Source organism: Marmota marmota, unplaced genomic scaffold (genome assembly GCF_001458135.2).
Source record: "Marmota marmota marmota unplaced genomic scaffold, marMar, whole genome shotgun sequence".
NCBI classification, from domain to species: Eukaryota; Metazoa; Chordata; class Mammalia; order Rodentia; family Sciuridae; genus Marmota; species Marmota marmota.
In genome coordinates, this window is record NW_025999863.1 from 5,007,371 (window position 1) to 5,029,450 (window position 22,080).

The 22,080-nt window shown below is 55.6% G+C and overlaps 3 protein-coding genes across 8 annotated transcripts; 1 reads left to right on the forward strand and 2 right to left on the reverse strand.

The window, feature by feature from the left end:
• Positions 1 to 248: 248 nt before the first annotated feature.
• Positions 249 to 4,567, reverse strand: LOC107157478 (CD209 antigen-like protein E). Of its 4 annotated transcripts, XR_007351212.1 has the most exons (7): positions 4,282 to 4,439; positions 3,930 to 4,019; positions 3,515 to 3,607; positions 2,972 to 3,123; positions 2,161 to 2,270; positions 1,947 to 2,064; positions 1,193 to 1,331 (listed from the first exon to the last, which is right to left on the reverse strand). XR_007351212.1 is itself a non-coding variant. In XM_015503854.2 (6 exons), the coding sequence occupies exons 1-6, from the start codon at positions 4,510 to 4,512 to the stop codon at positions 1,181 to 1,183; spliced, it is 642 nt and encodes a 213-aa protein (XP_015359340.1). In that variant the 5' UTR covers positions 4,513 to 4,567; the 3' UTR covers positions 249 to 1,180. The 4 variants fall into 4 exon arrangements, 3 of the variants coding, with proteins under 3 accessions (XP_015359340.1, XP_048669177.1, XP_048669184.1); XM_015503854.2 differs by lacking the exons at positions 1,947 to 2,064; positions 4,282 to 4,439 and adding an exon at positions 4,467 to 4,567 and having other exon boundaries at positions 249 to 1,331; XM_048813220.1 differs by lacking the exon at positions 1,947 to 2,064 and having other exon boundaries at positions 249 to 1,331; positions 4,282 to 4,426.
• Positions 4,568 to 8,380: 3,813 nt separating this feature from the next.
• On the reverse strand, positions 8,381 to 12,217 carry LOC107157559 (CD209 antigen-like protein E). Of its 3 annotated transcripts, none has more exons than XM_015503912.2 (7): positions 12,091 to 12,217; positions 11,595 to 11,681; positions 11,223 to 11,315; positions 10,673 to 10,824; positions 9,839 to 9,948; positions 8,860 to 9,057; positions 8,381 to 8,657 (listed from the first exon to the last, which is right to left on the reverse strand). In XM_015503912.2, exons 1-6 carry the CDS (start codon positions 12,134 to 12,136, stop codon positions 8,907 to 8,909), a joined length of 639 nt encoding a protein of 212 aa, XP_015359398.1. In that variant the 5' UTR covers positions 12,137 to 12,217; the 3' UTR covers positions 8,381 to 8,657; positions 8,860 to 8,906. The 3 variants fall into 3 exon arrangements, with proteins under 3 accessions (XP_015359398.1, XP_015359397.1, XP_048669186.1); XM_015503911.2 differs by having other exon boundaries at positions 8,381 to 8,770; XM_048813229.1 differs by lacking the exon at positions 11,595 to 11,681 and having other exon boundaries at positions 8,381 to 8,770; positions 12,091 to 12,207.
• A 1,670-nt stretch (positions 12,218 to 13,887) lies between these two features.
• On the forward strand, positions 13,888 to 18,645 carry LOC107157349 (CD209 antigen-like protein C). Its single transcript, XM_015503719.2, has 7 exons — positions 13,888 to 14,204; positions 14,300 to 14,383; positions 14,644 to 14,733; positions 15,046 to 15,135; positions 15,534 to 15,685; positions 16,403 to 16,512; positions 17,295 to 18,645. Exons 1-7 carry the CDS (start codon positions 14,159 to 14,161, stop codon positions 17,440 to 17,442), a joined length of 720 nt encoding a protein of 239 aa, XP_015359205.1. The 5' UTR covers positions 13,888 to 14,158; the 3' UTR covers positions 17,443 to 18,645.
• The last annotated feature ends 3,435 nt before the right edge of the window (positions 18,646 to 22,080 follow it).

Here is a 22,080-nt window from a genome sequence, read left to right on the forward strand (position 1 = left end):
CCAGGCACCTCCAGCCCAGAGCCCACTGAAAAGACTCAAGCTAGCCATGCTTACGCGAGCTTCTTAAACTCTGCCTCATTTAATTGGTGGGTGGGGCTGGAAGTTCCAACCCTCTAAAATCCTCTGATTTCCCTGGTGACCCCTCCCATGTGGAGGCATCCAAGTCCTACCATCAAACACCTCATTAGCCTGAATTCAAGTGGGCGCCCAGAGGCTCACTAGGAATTTTAAAAAGCCAACCCTGCCACTCAGGACCAAAAAGATATTTTTATTATGCCATTGGAAGGGAATAGGAGCAGGGAGGGGGACAGTCCAGCAGAGGAGGTCTGACAGCAGCCACAGAGGACTCCATGGGAGCTCTGGAACCTGCATGGTCCTTCAGGGGTGCCCCATGTGGACCCAACGTGGACAGATCTTCACGGGCCTGTGCCCATCTGGGCTGCACCAGGAAGGATCCCGGCCTTGGAGAAGGCAGCTCCCTGCAGTAGGGTCTAGACTGGAAGAGGCTGAGAGGTGTCAGCTGCCTCCAAGGAACTCCCAGCAGCGGGCAAGCGTGTCCCTCCCTGAAGAGAGCTGACAGGCATACTTCAGGGTCCACCAGGGTCACCCAGGGAGGCAGGGCTGGGTGTTCATGCTGCAGCTCCTGACAGTCCTTGATTGACTGGGGGAATGAATTCCTTCATGCTTCCAGCCTCCAGGGTGCGCTACGGCAACCAGGAGAGGGCCCTGGGCAAACGGGTTGCAGGGGAGGGTCATGGAAGTTGAGCAGATGGAGGAAATTCATGCCGGGGTGGGATAGGCCCTGGGGGACATGGCAGCAGCTACACATGGTCATGCAAACCCTCTGGTCTCAGCGGGGAAGACGGAGTAGATTAGTGGAACACACCCAGCCCACACCTGTGAGAATGGGCCCCACTCCTGGGCACTGGATGGAACTGCAAAGGTGAGACACAACCACCCCTTAAAGCCAGGGGCAACCTAGAGGCCCAGGAGGGAGGGCCCGTGTCACCCCACGTGGGCTCAGCCCCACAGGGATTGAGGCATCCCAGAGAAGAGTCCCAGAGCTTGTATTAAAACCTCGATGTCCATAGGCAGGGGAAGGGCTTGGCATAAACCTGGGTGGAGTTCTGAGACCTGCAGGGCTGTTCAGGAGGCAGGCGTGGCGCGGAGGAACCAGCAGTCACTCAGTGGAGCAGGAAGCTGCAAATCTTTTGCACACCCAGAATTTCTTGTAATCACATTTGGAGTCCTTCCAGCCACTGCTTCGCACTTCCACGCAGTCCTGTCCGCCACGGTTGTTGGGCTGCCCTGGCATCCAGTATCTTGTGAGGCTGCAAAACCATCCACGTGGTGAGCCTCCACCCAGCCCCCTCCGTGCGCTGTCTCTGCTCCAGGACATGTGATGCTCTCACATCTGTCCTACAAGCCTGTGGCAGACAAGCCTTGTTCCGGACACCCAGTGACATGCCTGAGTCACTCGACCTTGGACCCTGCCCCTTGTTGGCCCCCATGAGAGGAATCCTCCTGCTAAGGGTGTGACTGTCACATGCAACCAACCAGCCTAGACTTCACACCCCAGCCACCTTGCTTGGGGGACTCTGGGCCACTATACACCTCCCCAGGGCTAAGTACCAGGCATCTAGGGCCAGCACCTCCAGCCCAGAGCCCACTGAAAAGACTCAAGCTAGCCATTCTTACGCGAGCTTCTTAAACTCTGCCTCATTTAATCCTTCCGTGGACACCACAATGCAGGCCCTCGCCCACGGCGCCCCCACCCGCTGCCCAGCCCTGCCCTTCCCCAGGGGGCTGCCACGGATTGAAGTTGGCTCCTTCTTTTGAGATCCACGAGAATCTCAAGCTATCTTTTCAGTGGAATTGTCTTCTGTGCCCTTGGTCTTGCTATCCCTCAGATTTTCTAGTAACACTCTCCGTTTTCAGTCACCCACCCAGGCTCCGAGCTCCTCCTGCAGCTCTGGTGGTGGAATCTCACCCAGTGGCCCTCTCTCGGCACAGGAGGATGAAGACCAGCTTCCTCAACTCAGTGAGTGTCACAGACTCTCAGGCCTAGGGGCCAGGGAGTGGGAACCCCAGGTGTAGCCCAAGCCAGAGCTTCAGAGCATCACCCTGCTCTCTAGGGAGTGCCCTTCGCCCAGGACCTACTTGAGTGACAGAGGAGAGCCATCCACCCAGTACCATGCGCCTTCCTTATTCAGGTCCGAGAGCCCCAGCCAGGCAGAGCCTTGGATGTCAGAAGTCTGCTGCAGGAAGCTCTGGAGGGGGGAGGAGGAGTCAGGAGGAAGCTCTGGGCTCATTTACCAGCTTGTGATTCCCCAATCTCTCGGTGGCAAGTTCTGCTTGCAGTCTGGCCTCCAGTCTTCTAGCATATGGAAGCCATGAACCCCCTCCTGTGTTCAGGAGCTTGGGTCCTCCCTCATCTGTATGCCACGGGCAGATGTGTTTTGGATGCACACTCAATGTGCAGCTGGCTTGCCTCTCACACACTAGCTACATGTTCTGAGCACATTTACATGAATGCATTCATGACGGGGTTAAAGTCTAGGGTCAGACCGTCCCTGCTCATGACAGCTGGTCACGCACATCACCTCTTTTCAAATCTGCATTGAATGACGGCCCATTGGTAGCTTGAAATCAGTCGTGATGGAATATCTACATGGGGAAAGTCGGCAAGTGTAACTCATGAGCACGGCACTTCTGCCAGAGAGCAAGTTGTCACCCCTGGTCAGCGCACCAGTGGGAGCACTGAACATCCTTGTTGCTCCTCAAGCATTCACCCTTGACCAGATTTTGTGTGTCCCCTGCGAGCTGCCTGGGACCCCCTGTCCATGCCCGTCTCCTCCCTTCCACTGGAGGAAGCAGCCCCTGCTTCAAAAATCCTGTTCTGACCAACGTCTCCTCCCAGGTGGCCAGTGGCCAGATGCCTGCCCAGACCAGGATGGGGCCCACCATGCACCTGCTCCTCAGCACTTTTGATGACGACTAGTTGGGCCCTCATTTCCTGGCAGGCGGTGACGGAGTCATGCCAGTTCCGCTGGGACTTGGAGAAGAAGTAACAGTTTCCTTGGAAGAACGTCCAGTCCCAGGGGCAGGGGCGGCACAGGTGGTCTGTTGGGGGAGAGGGTCAGGCTTGACCCGTGCTGGGAGGCCATGTTCCCATGTCTGCCCACCTTCAAGCCCTGGAGAGTTAGGGACCTTGCATGACCCTGCACCTGGGTGACTGTCCCCTCCCTGGACCCCTGGCACCCAGGAGCCCCCAGGAGTCCTGGTCCCATCTCCTCCAGCCTGGGACAAGCAGGGGCTCCAGAGCCCAGGAGACTGGCCTGAGTGCCTACTGTGGGCACGGCCATCTGTGAGCACCAAGTGCCACTGTCACTGTTATCCTGTGTTCCCATTTCACAGATGAGGAAGCAGGTTCAGAGAGGGCTGGTTATTTAAGCAAAGCCTCACAGCACAGACCCTTTGAGGCCCCCAAGAGATGCAGTGTCTGGTCACTCACCAACTGCTGCCTTCAGCTGGGTCAGTTCCTGGTACATCTTCTCCTGCTTCACTAGCTCCTGTTCCTGTTCCTGGGAGCTGGGGACCTTGGAGACTGTGCCAAGAGAAAATAAGCTACAACTGTTGAACACCTACTGTTTGGTCATCATTTCTGAGAGCCAAGGTGTTGTTTAGTTCTGATTGAAGACGAAGAAAAGTGGCATCCAGAGTAGGCTGAAGCACAAGGGTGCATGGAGCCGGGACCCTTGCAGGTCCTCCTCCCCCTCCCCTGCACTGATGTGGGGGGTGGGGGCAGGCAATCCCCAGGGAAGCTGCTGAAGGACCCCATGCCAGCTTCGACCCCATGTCCATCCGGGACCTGGCTGCCCCAGTCTAGGGCCCAGATACGGGATCCCCACCCTAAGGCCTGCCCTGACCTTGGACAAGGGCAGCCACCAGGATCCCAGCTAAGACCGTGAGGCAGAGCAGCTGCAGGACCAGGGGGACGTGGCCATGGCCCAGGCACCCTAGGAAGAGAAGGAAGAGGTATTCCAGCGTTCAGCGCCCTGCCTCAGCCTGGCCACAGCCTGCGCCTCCCTGGGGCACAGGACTCCAGAGGATCAACCTCTGCCTGCCAGGATGCAGGAGTGGACACCAGCCTGTGTGCGTGGCTGAAGTCCTTGTCCCAGATTCCACTCCTTTAGGTCCCACTGTCCAGGGTCCTAATCTTACTATCCCAGAACCGAGTGCCGGGGGACCGTCCACCTCTTGGTCCCATCCCAGCTCTACCTGCCAAGCTATTGAATGCAGAAGTCAGTTGGAATCCTGAGCCTTCTGCTGAAGACCTGGTGCCGCTGGCCATCATCAGCCCCTTCTCTGAGTTGAAAGCGCGTCAGTCAGAGCCTGGGCAGGCTGGGGCCCGAGCTGGCCCCTTACACCCCCTCCCAACTCCCAGACTCCCAGCCCAGCCTCACCCAGAGGACCCAGCTGCTGCACCCTGGCTTCCTTGAAGTCACTCATGATCACCGCTGTCCCTTAGTGCCCAGGGCTGATGACACCACAGCCTTTATTCCCACCCCCTGAATTTACTGTACGTCAAGAAGAGAAACAGGGAACTGGGTAGGACACAGGAAGAGGGCAGAGGGAGGGGGCCGAGCCTGGGACACACCAGGACAGGGGCTCACATTCCAGGATCTCAGGGAGCGGCTGTGTGGCCTGCCTCCAGAGCAGGAGAACCGGTCCACTCTCGGGACGGCTAAGCTGTGGATGTTCTTAACAAAACCCACATCTTGTCAAGCTCCATATTTATTCCTTCTTCACCCATGGTGAGAGTGGGCAGCGAGGCCTCCCGTCCTCCCTGAAACATGCCCCCTCCGGCCCCAGGCATTGCTGCCTTGGTTTGCTGATGTCCTCATTTAGGGTGCTTTCTGTTGACTTGGGACTTGGGCTGAATCATCATTGCTTCTGTGTGTGTGTGTGTGTGTGTGTGTGTGTATTTAATGCATGAACTTCATCAGAAAATCCATTATCATACTGCTTTAAAAATTTAAAGTAAAAAACCCACATAAGTGCTTGAATAGATTGGAAAAAAAATAGGTAAAACACAACACGATTCCTGATTGAAACTTTTAAAAATACTTTTATTGATTGATTGGTTTCATGGGGTGCTGAGGATTGAACCCAGAGTCTCACACATGTGAGGCAAGCACTCTGCCACTGGGCCACAATCCCAGGCCCTGACTGATACTTTAAAAATTCTTCGGCAACTAGAAATAGAAATGAAATGTCCCTAATGTGATGGTGGTGTCCATCAACCCCCCACAGCATGAGAATTGTCAGGAGCACTCTCACTGAACCCAGGCGGAAGCCGAGTGTGGTGGTGCACATCGGAATCCCTGCTGCTCAGGAAACTGAGGCAGGAGGATGGCAAGTTCAAGGCCAGCCTGGGCAACATGGTGAGACCCTGCCTCAAAATAAAATTTAAAAGGGTGTCATTCAGTGGTGGAGTGCTTGGTTAGTATGCACAGGACCTGGGCTCAGTCCCAAGTAACACACACGCACACACGCACACACACGCACACATCAGGAAAAAGAATGGAAAGAAAAACATCCAGAGATCACACAGAACTCCTAAAACTCAACAAGAAGAACACACTGAGGTGTTTTTTTTTTTTTTTAATATTTTTTAGTTGTTGATGGACCTTTATTTTATTTATTTGTAGGTGGTGCTGAGAATCGAACCCAGTGCCTCCCACATGCTAGGCGAGCACACTACCACCCAGCCACGGTCCCAGCCCCCACACTGAGTTTTGACATAGGCAAAAGTGCATCTTAACAACAGAAAAACACATCCCCGATTATGAAAAGGACAGAGCACCCAAGTAGACACCCAGGTGGCCAAGGGCACATGAAGAGGTGAGAACCACCCAAGAGTAGCCAAATAGCCAATGGTCCAAGGGTGCAGGGAGATGGGAATCCTTGGTCACCGTTGGCGAGAACATGGAACGGAGCAGGGCCGTGCTTCAAGACACCACTGAAGGAGTTTCCATGTGGCCCGATGATGATGCCATTTCTGGGAATATGACCAAAAGGATCCAAAGCGAGGATTCAAAGAGATAATTGTACAGTTGTGTTCGTCAGAGAGGCATCTGCTTCAGCAAAAAGGTGGAAGGAACCCACCCGTCCAATGAACCCACCAGAAATGGATGACCAGAAGCCGTCTACTCACAAAGCAGTGGACTATCACTCAGCCTTCAAAAAGAAAGGCCATTCTGATGACGCCACCTGTGAGCAGTGGGGACCTGCTTCGAGGTGGAAAAGACCAGTGCACAAAGACAAATGCTAGGACCCTTTCTTTGAGGGATGATGAAACCAGATAACGGAGTGGTTATTCCTGCCGTTCCTGTGACCCTGGACGGCCTCAGCCTCCCAAGCCACTGGGATCACAGGTGTGCGTCGCCGCGCCCGGCTGCAAATGTTCTCACTGCCACTGAACTGTCCACTTTAAAAACTCTGTAGATGGAAAATGCTATATCGTTTGGATTTTACCACGATTAAAATGACACTTTTGAAGGACAAAAAAATTTCCCTTTCCCTACCTTAAAAGGAAATGAACTAAATTCCTTTTTCTCTTTCATTTCTGCTTTCCTTGGAATTTCCTGGTCTATACAACCAAACTTTTTACTCTGGTTCTTTTGTATGTTTGTTTTGTTTGGATTTTTTTTTTTTTTGTACTGTCAACTTAACCCGGGGGTGCTCAACCACTGAGCCTCATCCCCAGCCCTTTTTTATTTTTTTATTTTGAGACAATGTCTTGCTACATTGCTTAGGAACTTTCCAAGTTGCTGAGGCTGGTCTTGAACTTGCAATCCTCCTGCCTTTACTTCCTGAGCTGCTGGGATTACAGGCGTGTTCCTCTGTGCTTGGCTTTTTACTCCAAAGATTGGAAATTTCACCCCGTTTTCATAGAATGACAGGTGGCCCCACTCTAAAACTGACCACAAAACCTATGGAGATCAACTCCGCTGTTATCATGTTGTTCTTTGGCCGGGGAACTAGCCTTCCAATAATATCAAGAAACCAACACAAGAGAAGCCAAATGCCAAAAGCCAGGATAAGGAACAAAACGGCACAGGTAAGAACAGAGAGCAATGCGAGTTGATCATGGAGGGACATTGGGTCGACACTAGGGCACAGGAAGCCCGGGGTGGGAGGAAGGACAGTGAGGGACAGCGGGAGACGGGCCAGTGAGAAATGAAGGACGGAGACAGGCAGAGACCCGCACCAAGGTTTATTTGTCACAGATGACAAATAGAGGCCATCCCTCTCCAGAGAGGAGAGAGGCCCCGAGATGTTCGGGGTTCAGCTTTTGTGGGGTCGGGCTTTGGAGCTGGAGCTGTGGCGCTGTGGGACAGGCTGGGGACGTCAGAGCTGGGCAGTGGGAATTTTTTAGGTCGATGGCACCTGGGGCTCTCCAGAGCCAAAGGGTCATGTCCTAAATTCAAGTACACCTGTGCAGCTGAATACGGTACATGGGGTAGGTCACTAACAGGGTGGGGGGTCAGGTAAGAGGAAGTACAGGAAGCAAACTTATCTCATAAGGTGGCGGTTAACATGGAAGCTGGCTGCTCAGATGTTAAGTCAAGACCCTGTGGGGTGGTTATTTTCCACCAGTGGTCCTCCAGCTCTGGCACCAGCTACCAGGGGCAGCAGTGGATTCCACCAGGTCTGGGCTTCCTCCCACAATACTGACTTCCTGCAGGTGTCTGCCGCGTGCAGGGGCTGACCCTGCTTTATCAGGCCAACCACAAAGTTTGGGTTCTTCCAACACCCTCACGTTTGGTGATTTTCCAGGTGGCTCAGAAAAAAAAATGTTGCTTATATTTTCTGGTTTATTATAAAAGATAGAATTCAGATGCAGACAAAGGGAAAGGGTGTATACAGTAGGGAAAAGAGGGAGGAGTGGTGTGGGGCTTCCTGTCCCCAAGAGGGCCGCCTGCAGCTCCTCCCTGTCCTCACCAGCCTGGTCTGACCGAGTCTCCTTGCTACAAGAGTCCTCCCAGAGCTCAAGGGCCAATACCCCCCGGCTCCCCGGAGCTGAGCCGATGGGGCTCCAAGTTCCAACCTGCTAATCATCCATGTGGACTTTCTGGTGACCAGCCTTGTGACAAGGTTGCCAAGCCACACCCTAACTCGGCTCACTGACCTAAATTCAAGTGCACCTGTTGTCAGATCAGGCGAGGCGGGCAGCAATCAAAGGAGGCAGATTTAAAAGGGCCACCAAAGGAGGCTTTATTGAGATATCACTCCCGGGCAGAATTCGATCAGACCCACAGAGGGGACAGGAGAAGGGTCTGAGGAGAAACTGTGTGGGAGCTCGACCAGACTGGACTTTTATGGGGCTTACAGCAGGAAGGGAAGGGCTTGGGACAGGAAAAGGTGTTTTTAGGGTCCCTTGTCCCTTGGAGTTGGTCGGGGGAGTTGGCTGAACTCCAGGATTGGCCAGGGGGTCCTGATGATTGACAGGCCTTAGTCAGGAGATCTCGCTGATTGACAGGCGTTTCCTCCGGCACCTGATTGATGTTCCTTTCCCGCCCGGGCTGCTTTGTTCTAAGTCGACAGTAAGTTGCCACCAAGTGGCCACCACTGACCTAACACCTGTGCAGCTGAATACGAACAACAAAAGGCACCTCCTCATTCACAACCACAGCCAGAGGGAGCCCGCAGGCACAGGAGGGAGGGAGGCCATGGCCTAGTCTCTCTGGGGACGAGAAATCTCCTAGAAGAGACCCAGAGCTGGAGTTGAGATCTCCGTGCCTACACCCAGAGAGGAGAGGGCTGGCAGAAATGAGAGTGAAGTTCGGTCACCTGGCGAGGAGGTTGGAGCTGCTAGGGCAGCAGAGAGGGACAGGCTGTCACTCGTGGGAGCAGAAAAGTGCAGATTTTTTGCAGACCCAGAATTTGCTGATATCACATTTGGCGTCATTCCAGCCGTCGCCATCAAATTCCGCGCAGTCTTCCTGTCCCAAGTTGTTGGGCTCCGTTGGGTTCCAGTACTTCATGAATCTGCAAAGCCACCCGCATCATGAGCCTCTGCCCAGCCCCCTCTGTGAGCTGTGTTCTGGCTTCTGGAAACCATCTGCCCTGCACGCACATGCATGCAAGCCTTGCTCAGGACGCCTAATGACATGCCCTGTCCCTTGTCGTCCCCCATGCTTAAAAGGAGCCCCCCAAATCAGGGTGGGACCTTCAGACACAATCCAACCAGCATCCTAAACTCCACACCCCAGACACCTTGCTTAGTGGGCTCTGGCACTCTGGGCCACTCAGACACCTCCCCAGGCCACATATGAGACGTCTAGGGACAGCACCTACAGCCCAGAGCCCACGGAAACGACTCAAGCTAGCCCCTCGCCAGGCTGCTCACTCTGCCTCTCCTCTTCCTCCCTGTGGAAGCAATAAAGGCTCTTTCCCTTTTCCTGCACCCTCTGCCTCCCAGCAGGCCCCACATCCTCCCCACGTGTCCCCTGTGGTGTGAGGGACAGGGACACTCCCTCTCTTGGGACCTGGGAGTATAACAATCTGTCTCTTCCCCAGAAATGGTGTCCTGTGATTTTGCCTGTGTTGCACCAGGCTGGAAGCTGCTCCTGCAGCTCTGATAGTAGAAACTGGGGCACCGGCTCTTCTGTCTGAACACGGGTGGGGAGAGCACCCCCCTCGGCTCGGCTCATGTCCTAAGCTCTAGGCCTCGAGGGCGAAGGAGTGGGGAGCAGCCCACCGACAAGTCAAGCCACAGCTTCGGAACCCCACCCTCCTCCACAGCGTGTCCTCATATCCCAGGATCCACCTGAGCGACAGAGGGGAGCCGTCCACCCAGTGCCACGTGGCTTCCTCATTCAGGTCTGACAGCCCCATCCAGGTATGGCCTCTTTTCTTTGTAGTCAGCTGCAGGAAGCTCTGGAGAGGAAGAGGAGGAGACAGGAGGAACCTCTGTGCCCTATTGTCCTGCCAGTGTCTCCCAATCTTTTGGTGTGGGAAGTGCTTCTTTCAGTCTGACCGTCAGCTTCTTTCCAGTCTACCAGACCAAGACGCTCTCCTCCAACTTATACTCAAGACGTCTGAGTGTCTCCCACGTCTGTATGCTGTGGGCAGTGTGTCCGGCCTGGCATACTGTACACACACAGCCGGCCTCACAACACACGCTTGGTAATATTGCATGTTCGACTCGCCTGTTCTGAGCACGTCCATACAAACTTGCTCATGACTAGCGCTGGAGCCAGATTGTATCTGTGCATGACGGCTGGTCAGGCACGTCACCTCTTCTAGCTCTACAACAAGTGACATCCTATGGGTGGGCTGACCTCAGCCATGGTGGGAATATTTACACCAGGGAAACTTGCAGAGTGACCCATGAGGACCTCGCTCCCCACAGACTGAGTTGTTGGGCACTGGGTCAGCACACATGTGGGAATCTCTTGGCATTTCAGGTGTCCCCACACATTTAGAGTTTGTGTGAGGCTCCCTGCGAGCTGCCTGGGACCCCACCGGCCACCCATGCCTTCTCCTCCCTTCCACTGGAGGAAGCAGCCCCTGCTCCTGAAAACCTGTCTGACCAACGTCTCCTCCCAGGTGACCAGTGGCCAGATGCCTGCCCTGGACCAGGATGGGGCCCACCATGCACCTGCTCCTCATCGCTATTGATGACGACTAGTTGGGCCCCCACTTCCTGGCAGGCGGTGATGGAGTCGTGCCAGTTCCGCTGGGACTTGGAGAAGAAGTAACAGTGTCCTCGGAAGAACGTCCAGTCCCAGGGGCAGGGGCGGCACAGGCGGTCTGTTGGGGGAGAGGGTCAGGCTTGACCCGTGCTGGGAGGCCATGTTCCCATGTCTGCCCACCTTCAAGCCCTGGAGTCAGGGCCCTCACATGACCCTGCGCCCAGGTGACCATCCCCTCCCCACCCCCTGGGTTCCTTCCACCCAGGAGCCCCCAGGAGTCCTGGTCCCATCTCCTCCAGCCTGGGACAAGCAGGGGCTCCAGAGCCCAGGAGACTGGCCTGAGTGCCCACTGTGGGCACGGCCATCTGTGAGCACCAAGTGCCACTGTCACTGTTATCCTGTGTTCCCACAAAATAGCCCAGGAAACTGAGGTTCAGAGAGGACCAAGGACTCAAGCAAAGCCCCACAGCACAGACCCTCTAAGGCCCCCAAGAGACGCAATGTCTGGTCACTCACCGACTCCTGCCTTCAGCTGGGTCAGCTCCTGGTACACCTTCTCCTGCTTCGCCAGCTCCTGCTCCTGTTCCTGGGAGCTGGGGACCTTGGAGACTGTGCCCAACAAATAAATTGCAACTATTAAACACCGACTGTGTGCCACAGCCCGCACGGGACCCCTACGGACATCACTTATGTCTAATTAATCAATCCTGTTGGAGGATGAAGACACCCAGATACACCTGAACCAGGAGGGCGAGTGGCCCAGGAGCCTCCCTCGCTCCCCTGCGTAAGAACAAGCATCCAGAAGAGGCTGAAGGACCAGATCCTGCCTTCCCCACCTCCCCCCTGGCTCCAGCTTAAGGACCACACCAGCCCTCAGGCTGCCCTGACCTTGGACAAGAAGAGCCACCAGGAGCCCAGCGAAGAGCGTGAGGCCGAGCAGCTGCAGCACGAAGGTGTGGCCGTGGCCCAGACACCCTGAGGAGAGAGGGATGGGACTCCAGCGCCCAGCGTCCCTGCCTCAGCCTGCTCCGGGGACAGTCTGGCCCTGATCCCCAGGGCACCGGCTCCCAGGCCTCCATTTCGACCTTTCTGCGTCAGCCCGGCTCCCAATTTCCCCCAAAGGGTCTGGGGTTTCAAACTCGGGGTCTAGAGTCCCCGACCCAAGTGTCTTGGAGGAGCTGTCCACTCCTCCTCAGCCGCATGCCGGCTCTACCTGCCAAACTACCGAAACCAGAAGTTGACGTCATCTGCAGAATTCGGGTGTCTCTGGCTCTCAGCTGTCCTCGTCCACACGGGCAGAGTGTCAGTCGGCGCCCGGGCAGACTGCGACCACGCTGGCCGCCCAGGCCCCTTCCCCAGCTCCCAGAGTCCCAGCCAGCCTCACCTGGAGGACCCAGTGGCTGCATCCTCACTTCCTTAGAATCAGTCATGGTCACTGCTGTCCCCCAGTGCCCCCGGCTGCGGGGACCCAGCTTTTATTCCCACCCCACCCCTCTCTGGATCCACTGTCAGGAAGAGGAACAGGGCACTGGGGAAGGGCCCAGAAGAGGGTAGAGGGAGGAGCCTGTGTCTCTTCCACCCCAAGGCGGGGGCTCGAGGTTCCAGCAATTTCTGGGAGGGGTTGGAGGTGGTCTGGGCTCTGAGGCAGATAGAACTGGTTCACTGGTGCTGCGGCCAGGCTACTGTGGTCTTTAAAACCAATGACTTATTTTTCTAAAAAGCGACTTTTTATTCCTTCTCCACTGTGGCAAGAGTGGGCTAGCAACGCCTCTGTTTCCCAGAAACACCTCCCCTCTGACCCAGGCTTTGCTGACATCCTCACTTATGGTGCTGACTTGGGACTTGGGGCTGAAGCATGGTTGCGTCTATGTGCTTCATGTCCCCTACAGTGAGGCTCTTTTCTGCTTTCCGGTACTCACTGGTTGAATCTCTCCAGCCTGTGATGGATGATCTGACCTCCTTTTTACAGTTTGGGTCAATTGGAAGCACAGCATGGTCAGGACACTGGCTCAAGGTCACACAGCTGGTGAATTGTGGAGCTGGAAATTAATCTTAGACAGTCAGTCCCCATAGTCCACACTGTGGACCAAAGGGAGTCACATAGTCTTCAGGAGAAAGCAAAAAAGAGTTCCTAGCAGCTGAATTCACCACAGTCCAAAATTGTGAGAACCCAAGTGGCCACCTATAGACAAATGAAAGAAAACATTGGGTCTTGGCAAATGGAAGTCTATACAGCCAAGAAAAAAAAAAAAAACTATCAAATCATGAAACAACATGCACGTATCTCCCAGAAGAGTAAAGGCCTTCAGACATCCAAAACACACCCCTAAGACTGGCTTTGGTGCTTTTCCATTCCAAGAACCAATCTTGAAGGGGGGCTCCGAGTGGGGATTGACATGGAGGAGGATCAAGGACATCTTCAGTGTCCTGAGATGTTTTCACTCTTCTCCGAGAGGAGGCTGGAGGTGTGCTCTCATCGATAAAAGTGTCCTGAGACATGGATTGAAGGCTTGCACCTTGTACTGGAGGAGTGTTATGTTCAATTTAGAAATTAAAAACACGTGCACAGGTTATGATGAAATACTGGATTTGCTGCCTTATTTTTAATATTTACATAGGAATTTTATTTTATACTAGTTTTGGTAATTTTGCAAAGGTAGCATAGACCTTTCCCGAGTCCTCGAGGGAGCTCCCCTGTTCTGGCGCTCTGGCTGGGAGGTGGAGACCTGGCAGGTGCCCCATGCCGACCTCTTCCTGAGACAGGTACAGAGTCACTGGAAGTGGTCTGCGGGTCTCGCCGTTTTCTCCAACGTCCTTCCTCTGCTACAGAATCCACCCAGGACACTGCTCGGATCTGGACATCACATCCTCTTTGGCTCCTCTGGACGGTGGCAGATGCTGTGACTCTCCTGTTTGGAAGATGCTGACCACGTTGACGTTGACCACAACAGGTCAGCTGTTTGTGGAACGCCCCTAAATCCGCCAGCGTCTGATGTTCACTCCTAGTGGGACAAGAAGCCCCAGGAGGAACCAGCAGGCAGCACCCAAAGTGGCGACATCAGGAAACGGAGGCAGCAGGGCCAGGGCCAGCGTTTCTGGGAAGAGGGGGGCGTGGCTAGCTCACCACCACCACATGGGCGAAGCTTAACCAAGCAGCTTAATTTGACAAGTGACCCATTTCATTAACGGCACCCAGAGTGGCCTGACCAGGAGGGGACCGGTTCTTTCAGCCAGGGACCCCAAACCTTGCAGCCCTTCCCTGAAATTCCGGGAACACAGGGCACGTGCTGCACTGTGACAGGTGTTCGGTCCCCTCCCTGTGGCTTCTTCCGAAGTCCCTACCCAGTTTCCTGTTTCTTCCTGATGGGGAGTAGCCACAGGCAGGGAGTTACAGGGGTGGGGATAAAGGCTGTGGTGCCAGCAGTCCTGGGCACTGAGGGACAGCAGTGACCATGAGTGACTTCAAGCAAGTGCGGGTGCAGCAGCTGGACCCCCTGGGTGAGGCTGGGCTGGGACTCCGGGAGCCTGGAGGGCCACGGGCACCAGCCTGGGGGGCAGCCTGTCCCGCTCTGACTGACGCTCTGCCCACACAGAGGAGGAGCTGGCGGCCAGCAGCGCCAGAGGCTCCCTCAGCCACCACGCACTGCAGCCGCCCTCCAGAGCAGGCAGCTCTGCAGGTAGAGCAGGGGGCGCTGAGGAGGGACAGGTGCTCCTGGGCAGCCGCGTCCTGGGGACGAGGAGGTCGGGTGTCCGGGCTCTGGGATCCTGGCAGGCGGAGGCCCAGACCTGGAGGCTGGAATCTGGGCTCCTGGGTCCTGGGAAGGTGGAAGCCGAGACCTGGACTCCTGGGTCCGTGGACGAGGCCCGGGCCAGGCTGTCCCTGGGCCAGGCTGAGGCAGGGACCCTGGTGTGCTGAGCCCCTTCCTTCCCTCCTCAGGGTGTCTGAGCTCCGGCTCTGCCCTCCTGCTGCTGCAGCTGCTCTCCCTCATGGTCTTGGCTGGGCTCCTGGTGGCCGTCCTTGCCCAAGGTCAGCCCTGAGGTTTGGAGCTCTGTGGTCTGGCCCTTGGACTTGGGTGGCCAAGGCAGGAGGGAGCTGGGATGAACGCTGGGATTCGACCCTTAGCAGGTTCTAGGGTCTGCTCGGCCCCCACACCTCTGGTGCGGGGGGTGGGGAGCAGCACAGGAGGGTGCTGGTCCCGCCTTCCCTGGGTGTCAGGGGTCCTCGTCTTCAGCTGGGATTAAGAAGGCCTTGGCTCTCAGACACCAGGTCCCTGGGGGCCAGGGCAGTGCATGGAAGCCAGCAGGTCCAGCATTGGGGGCTTCTTTTCTCTTGGCACAGTCTCCAGGGTCCCCAGCTCCCAGGGACAGGAGCAGGAGCTGTCAAAGCAGAAGGTGTGCCAGGAGCTGACCCAGCTGAAGGCAGGAGTCGGTGAGTGACCAGACACTGCGTCTCTTGGGGGCCTTAGAGGGTCTGTGCTGTGGGGCTTTGCTTGAGTCCTTGGTCCTCTCTGAACCTCAGTTTCCTGGGCTATTTTGTGGGAACACAGGATAACAGTGACAGTGGCACTTGGTGCTCACAGACGGCCATGCACACAGTAGGCACTCAGGCTAGTCTCTTGGACTCTGGAGCCCTGCTTGTCCCAGGCTGGAGGAGATGGGACCAGGACTCCTGGGGGCTCCTGGGGGGAAGGGACATCAGGGAATGGGGAGGGGACAGTCACCCAGGTGCAGGGTCATGTGAGGGCCCTGACTCCAGGGCTTGAAGGTGGGCAGACATGGGAACATGGCCTCCCAGCACGGGTCAAGCCTGACCCTCTCCCCCAACAGACCGCCTGTGCCGCCCCTGCCCCTGGGACTGGACGTTCTTCCGAGGACACTGTTACTTCTTCTCCAAGTCCCAGCGGAACTGGAATGACTCTGTCACCGCCTGCCAGGAAATGAGGGCCCAACTAGTCGTCATCAAAAGCGCTGAGGAGCAGGTGCATGGTGGGCCCCATCCTGGTCTGGGCAGGCATCTGGCCACTGGTCACCTGGGAGGAGACGTTGGTCAGACAGGTTTTCAGGAGCAGGGGCTGCTTCCTCCAGTGGAAGGGAGGAGAAGGCATGGGTGGCCGGTGGGGCCAGGCAGCTCGCAGGGAGCCTCACAGGAAGTCTGGACGTGCATGAGTGCTTTGGGAGACACACCTAGAGGGTGACCTGGTGCGCTGGCCAGGGGTGCCGCCTGTTCTCAGGGATAACAAGTACTCGGGGGGCGCCATGCCCATCTCCCTGGTGTAAACCTGCCCCCCGCCCCGTGGTCGCGTTCCAGCGTCCCAGGGACTCACTCCATGCAGAGCTGGAAAGAGGGCATGTGCGTGATTGGCGAGCACGAAGGTTCCATCCAGCTCCGCACATTGAACCCTGTCACGAGTAACTTCCTGTGGAAATGCTCAGAACTCAGCACCCAGCTAAACATGTCACGTCACCAAGTGTGTGTGACGAGAGGCCGCTGGGCACAGTCAGTGTGCAAGTCAGGACACATCTGTCCATAGGGTACAGTTATGAGAGCCACTCAGACCTCCTGAACATGGATGGGACCTGGAACATTAGAAGGCTGAAGGTCAGACTGCAAGCAGAACTTCCTGTCAAGAGACTGGAGAGACAGCAGGTGGAAATGGGGGCAGAGCTCTCCCCTGACTCCTCCTCTCCTCCTTCAGAACTTCCTGCTGCAGACTTTTAAGAATAAAGGCAGCACCTGGATGGGACTGTCAGACCTGAACGAGGAAGCCACATGGCACTGGGTGGATGGGTCACCTCTGTCACCCAGGTAGGTCCTCAGATGAGGGGACAGGCTGGCGGTAGAGTGGGGTGGGTTCTGAAACGGGGGATCTTGAGCTATCCTGGTGGGTCCCCTGCTCTCCCTGTTGCCCTGGTCCCCAGAGTCCGCCGTTCGTGTTGAGGAAGGGGGTCTTCATGCCCACGTTCAGATGGGAGGGCAGGTCCCGAAGCTGCACCGTCAGAGCCGCGGGAGGAGCTCCTGGCTGGGTGGGTGACTTAGAACCAGGGTCCTAGTAGGAAGCCTGAGGTCTGGGAGGGCCACCAGATCAGGGACGAGAGCTTGTGAGACCTCAAAGAGCCCAAGAGAAGCAGCCAACCTCACCCCTCGAAGGGCCCCCAGGGCAAGGGCAGGAGCAGAGGATGGGGAGGGAGGGGCTGCCGGCAAGAGCCTCTATTGTGGTGTCCACCGGAAGGACCTGCGAGGCAGTGCGAGCGGCTTCGGAACGGCCGCCTGGAACCTTTTCAGTGGGTTCTGGGGAAGAGCCACCCCTCATTTCTGGTGTTGGTCAGGGGGTGGCGATGGCAGGTGTAAGGGGCCCAGGGCCCACTGAGCATGGCGTGGGCAGTGTGCGGTGCAGACTGGAAATCCCACCCTCAGCTTGGGGTTACCAGGGTCCGTCAAGGTCCTGACCCAGGCACGTCCCTGGGCGTCCACAAGCCATGCCAGCCGTGTGCATGCAGGGCAGATGCGAGAGAGGGGGCATCCGATGTCCTGGGGCAGAGACTGTCCCGAGGGGGGGGCTGTGGCTCACAGTGTGGATGGATTTGCAGTCTCACGTATTGGAACGAAGGAGAGCCCAACAACGTGGGGGAGGAAGACTGCGCGGAGATCACTGACAGCGGCTGGAACGATGCCAAGTGTGACGCTGAGAAATTCTGGGTCTGCAAGACCTCCTCCTCCTCCTGCCCCAACACCTGAACGCTGTTTCTCTCACCTGTCACTGCTGCCTGACCTGGCTGGACAGGTGGTCGAGCTTGACCCCAGTGTCCCTCCTCTTGCCCTGGGTCTTAGCAAAGCCCTGATTCCCTGTCTTGGAGTCCTCGTCATCTAAGGGGCTGGACTGCGAGGGTCCTTCCTTCGATGTCTGCAGGTTCTCGTGGGCTTAGCGGTTGGGTTTCTGGTCCACCTTTATGGTTGAATGCGGTGACCAGGTGTCTGATGCATCAGGATCTGGGGCACTCCATTCATCTGCTCTGCCTTCCCTGTAGGGTTTGGTGGCCAGGTGCAGCCTCGCTGTCCCCTGTCCTCTGTCCCTGCACACCTTCCTTCCATCTGCTCAACTTCGTCCACCTCCCTGCAGCCCTGGCCCGGGGACCTTCCCTGGTTGCTGTAGCTCCTCCTGCAGGCTGGACGCAGCTGGGAAGGGCTTCCCCAGCCAACGACTGAAGAGAGTCGAAGGATGACTACCCCAGCTCCCTCTCCTGGGATGCCCAGTGGACCTTGCAGTCCGGCTCCCGATCTCTCTTCAAGGAAGGACATGCGGCCTGGCTGCGGGCAGCCCCCTCCTGCCTCGGGTCTCCTACAGGGAGCTGCTTCCTCTGGGTGGGCTCCCTTCCTGACCCATCCCATACGGGTGCAGGAGGGTGAAGATGTGGCCGTGGTGGGCCAACATGGGCCAACTCTGAAGGACCCTTCTGGTGCCATGGCTCCCGTGGGGTCAGCTGTGGCTCTGTCAGAGCTCTGCTGACCTCTTCCTCTGCCCCATCGTGCTCCCCTTCAGGACATAACAGAAGATCTGTTTGCTCTTGGTGCCGATATTGAGCCGTGGGTGTGCCCTTGGGTATTTTAGTCTGCTCCCTCACACCTGAATTTAGACTCATCAGGTGACTTAGACGGGGGTCTCTAGGAACCTGAGGATGGGAACAACCACTAAATCTCCAGGGAGGGGCGTGGAGACGGAGCTATACAAATTCTGGAAGAGGGAGCTTTGGCAGTTCCACAGCTGGGGGACATGAGGAAGTGCCGGAGGGTGGCCCCTGGGAGAGGCACAGACGCACCCCACAAGATTCTCTCCCTCCCTTCTTGGGTTCACCTGTTCCGTGTGTCTGTTTCCTTCATAATAAACCAGTAAGCGTTTCCCTTATCAGTATCCTTTATAATAAACCTGTAAGTGCAAGCAAAGTGTGTTTCTGAGTTCCTGTGCATCGATCTGGAGACTGGGTTGGGCAATCAAAGCCAGAGGGCTGGCCCGCGGGGGCCTGACCCGCCCAGGCACCCCAGGAGGGTGCAGCAGAAGAGGGCTCCGTCTTACGGACCAGACCGACTTGAGGAATCTGATGTGCCCTCTTGGTGACTAGTGTCAGAACGGCAGGATTGCTTGTTGGAAAAAATTCTGCAGGCTCCCGGCCACCAAGGATGGCCCCGAAAATGCTCCTTCATGAACAGCTTGTGTGCTAAATTCCCTCGCCCCGACAGACAGTCGATTTTGAACGCAGTTTTATTTCTTGGACTCTCCCGATGGTTCCCCTGGTGCTGATTCCCTTTCTTGTCTTCACTATTTCCTTCTCTGGGCTTGTTTGGCATCGATTGGACTCTTTTTAAAATTAGTTCCTTGAGATTGTGTGTGTAAGATCTTTCCTCTGATAAGCACAAGTTCTAGGGTTGAATCTCCGGCGGCTTTGTGTTCTGATATAGAGCACAGCAACACTTCCTTGCTTAAAGTAGGACAGATTTTCTAATCCTCAGAGCCAAGACGTCTGGCCGGGTAGAGAGGGAGGGCTGGGGAAAGCAGAAACGAGACAAAGTGGATCGTCCCTTCCACCTTACGTTCCTTGTCGGACGAAGGCAGGGGGACAGAACTCTAGAGCCAGGACAGACTGGGAGACCTGAGGCTACTTTAGGTGGCCTTTTCTGTGTAAGGATCACGGCAGGGAGAGCTTTGTTTTCAGGCCTGTGGAAACCAGCCTGGCTGTAAAATTGGGCAGTCATCCCTCCAACTGTGACTTCTCAGGAAGCGAGAGAAGCACTTTAGTTTCAGTCGGGTGACTAGGAACATTAGCCTAAGAGACTCTGTTGGGCTTTGCTTCATCTGTTGGGCCCTAGAGCAGGAGCTTAGTTCAAACAGCAACCTTCTGGGATTTTACCTACACCTCTTTTCCAATCTAAGCAAAAGAAAAGTGTGTGTGTGTGTGTGTGTGTGTGTGTGTGCGCGTGCACGCATGTGCTCCTGCTTGTGAGTGTACCAGATCCTTTAGGTTGTATGTGGCCCTGCATCCATAACATCTAAAATACATGTATGTGATTCCTTTGTTAGGGGGGTTTCTCCTACTCCCTAAAAGTCTCAAGAGACATAGCCATTGAAGTCCTTTGTCCCTAACGAGGCTATGCGTTCTTCTGTTACAGGATTGTCGTTTTGCCCACTTGAAAATTCGGTATCTTATTTTCCTCTTATGGAGTTTGATGAGTTATGAATGTACTCTTGATATAAATCCTTTGTGGGATATGTGATTTGCAGACTACAGATTTCATTTTTATGCTTGTTCCTGATTTCAATGGGACCGTTCAACATTTCTCCAGTAGTTATGAGGGACATCATAGTTGTGGGTTCTCGAGGGACATCACTCTCATGTTAAGGACATTTCACTTCATTTCTAATTCACTAAGAATTTTTAATGTAAATCATGAATGGGCCTTGTGTTGTACTGAATTTTTAAATTAAATCAAGTCAAGTACACACACACACACATAATACCAAACTAGAGAACACACATGGTACACAGCTTTCTCAAGTTCCACGTTCTCCGTGGCAACATTCATCAGGGTAGATGATGTCCAGGGATGTGAACAGGCCTCGATACATTTAAATGCTTGGAATTGTGTGGAGTATGTTCTTTGATTATAAGGGAATCCAACTAGAAATCAGTAACTGAGACAAAACAGGTCATTCTCTAACACTTGTGTATTAAACAAACACTTATTTTCTTTTTGTACCAGGGATTGAACCCAGGGGTGCTTGACCAGTGAGCCACACCCCAGCCCATTCTTTTTAGTATTTTATTTAGAGAGAGGGTCTCACTGAGTTACTTAGGGCCTTATTAAGCTGCTAAGGCTGGTTTTGAACTCAAAATCCTCCTGCCTCAGACTCCCCAGCTACTGGGATTACAGGCATGCGCCATTGTCCATGGGTGTGGGGAGCCACATTGAGTGACCACGCCTTCCAGTCCTGATGCATCACGGGGATCTGAAAGATCATGCCATGACTCGTGACTCGGTCTTTTCCCCTGCTCAGATAGCAAGGCAGTCTTCTGAGTAGGCACACCCCCGGGGCTGAGCTACACTCACTTATTCTTTTGTAATACTACCCCTTTGTCCTGTTTGGGATAGAATGTTCCATGGAAATGCCCTTTGTGTGTCCCCTTCTCTTGCTCTGCCCTCGGGTGTGGCCTTCCTAGATGTCAGTCAACCTGCTGACAGTGGACATCACGAAGCTAGACTCAGCCCCCTGAATCCTGACCCCCGGCCTCATTTGAATGGCTTTTCCCCAATAAAAGGGGTCAGCGCTCGCTCACTCTCTCTCTCTCTCTCTCTCATTCCAAGTACACCTAAGATCAGAGGAGCCATCAGAACCCAAAGAAAAGGTCTCTCTGACTCTTGTGTGGTAATTTTGTGCAGCCCAGTTCACCTGGAGGAACCTGAGTGTTTTAGTCATGAAACGCGACCAGGGGGCGGGGGGCAGGTTTACACCAGGGAGATGGGCATGGCGCCCCCCGAGTACTTGTTATCCCTGAGAGCAGGCAGCTCCCCTGGCCAGCGCACCAGGTCACCCTCTAGGTGTGTCTCCCAAAGCACTCATGCACGTCCAGACTTCCTGTGAGGCTCCCTGCGAGCTGCCTGGCCCCACCGGCCACCCATGCCTTCTCCTCCCTTCCACTGGAGGAAGCAGCCCCTGCTCCTGAAAACCTGTCTGACCAACGTCTCCTCCCAGGTGACCAGTGGCCAGATGCCTGCCCAGACCAGGATGGGGCCCACCATGCACCTGCTCCTCAGCGCTTTTGATGACGACTAGTTGGGACCCACTTCCTGGCAGGCGGTGGCGGAGTCGTGCCAGTTCCGCTGGGACTTGGAGAAGAAGTAACAGTGTCCTCGGAAGAACGTCCAGTCCCAGGGGCAGGGGCGGCACAGGCGGTCTGTTGGGGGAGAGGGTCAGGCTTGACCCGTGCTGGGAGGCCATGTTCCCATGTCTGCCCACCTTCAAGCCCTGGAGTCAGGGCCCTCACATGACCCTGCACCTGGGTGACTGTCCCCTCCCCATTCCCTGATGTCCCTTCCCCCCAGGAGCCCCCAGGAGTCCTGGTCCCATCTCCTCCAGCCTGGGACAAGCAGGGCTCCAGAGTCCAAGAGACTAGCCTGAGTGCCTACTGTGTGCATGGCCGTCTGTGAGCACCAAGTGCCACTGTCACTGTTATCCTGTGTTCCCACAAAATAGCCCAGGAAACTGAGGTTCAGAGAGGACCAAGGACTCAAGCAAAGCCCCACAGCACAGACCCTCTAAGGCCCCCAAGAGACGCAGTGTCTGGTCACTCACCGACTCCTGCCTTCAGCTGGGTCAGCTCCTGG

What these genes read in the sequence shown, in the direction of transcription:
- LOC107157349 (XM_015503719.2), top strand. Translation starts at nt 14,159, where the DNA reads ATGAGTGACTTCAAGCAAGTGCGGGTGCAGCAGCTGGACCCCCTGG. An exon ending in GGTGGCCGTCCTTGCCCAAG is followed by an intron (nt 14,734 to 15,045) that starts GTCAGCCCTGAG and finishes CTCTTGGCACAG; the next exon opens with TCTCCAGGGTCCCCAGCTCC. An exon ending in TCAAAAGCGCTGAGGAGCAG is followed by an intron (nt 15,686 to 16,402) that starts GTGCATGGTGGG and finishes CTCCTCCTTCAG; the next exon opens with AACTTCCTGCTGCAGACTTT.
- LOC107157478 (XM_048813220.1), bottom strand. Translation starts at nt 4,357, where the DNA reads ATGATGGCCAGCGGCACCAGGTCTTCAGCAGAAGGCTCAGGATTCCAA. An exon ending in CCAGCTGAAGGCAGCAGTTG is followed by an intron (nt 3,124 to 3,514) that starts GTGAGTGACCAG and finishes CTCCCCCAACAG; the next exon opens with ACCACCTGTGCCGCCCCTGC. An exon ending in TCAAAAGTGCTGAGGAGCAG is followed by an intron (nt 2,271 to 2,971) that starts GTGCATGGTGGG and finishes TCCCCCCTCCAG; the next exon opens with AGCTTCCTGCAGCAGACTTC.
- LOC107157559 (XM_015503912.2), bottom strand. Translation starts at nt 12,136, where the DNA reads ATGACTGATTCTAAGGAAGTGAGGATGCAGCCACTGGGTCCTCCAG. An exon ending in TCAATAGCGATGAGGAGCAG is followed by an intron (nt 9,949 to 10,672) that starts GTGCATGGTGGG and finishes CTTCCTCTCCAG; the next exon opens with AGCTTCCTGCAGCTGACTAC. An exon ending in GGCTCCCCTCTGTCGCTCAG is followed by an intron (nt 9,058 to 9,838) that starts GTGGATCCTGGG and finishes GTGGCTTTGCAG; the next exon opens with ATTCATGAAGTACTGGAACC.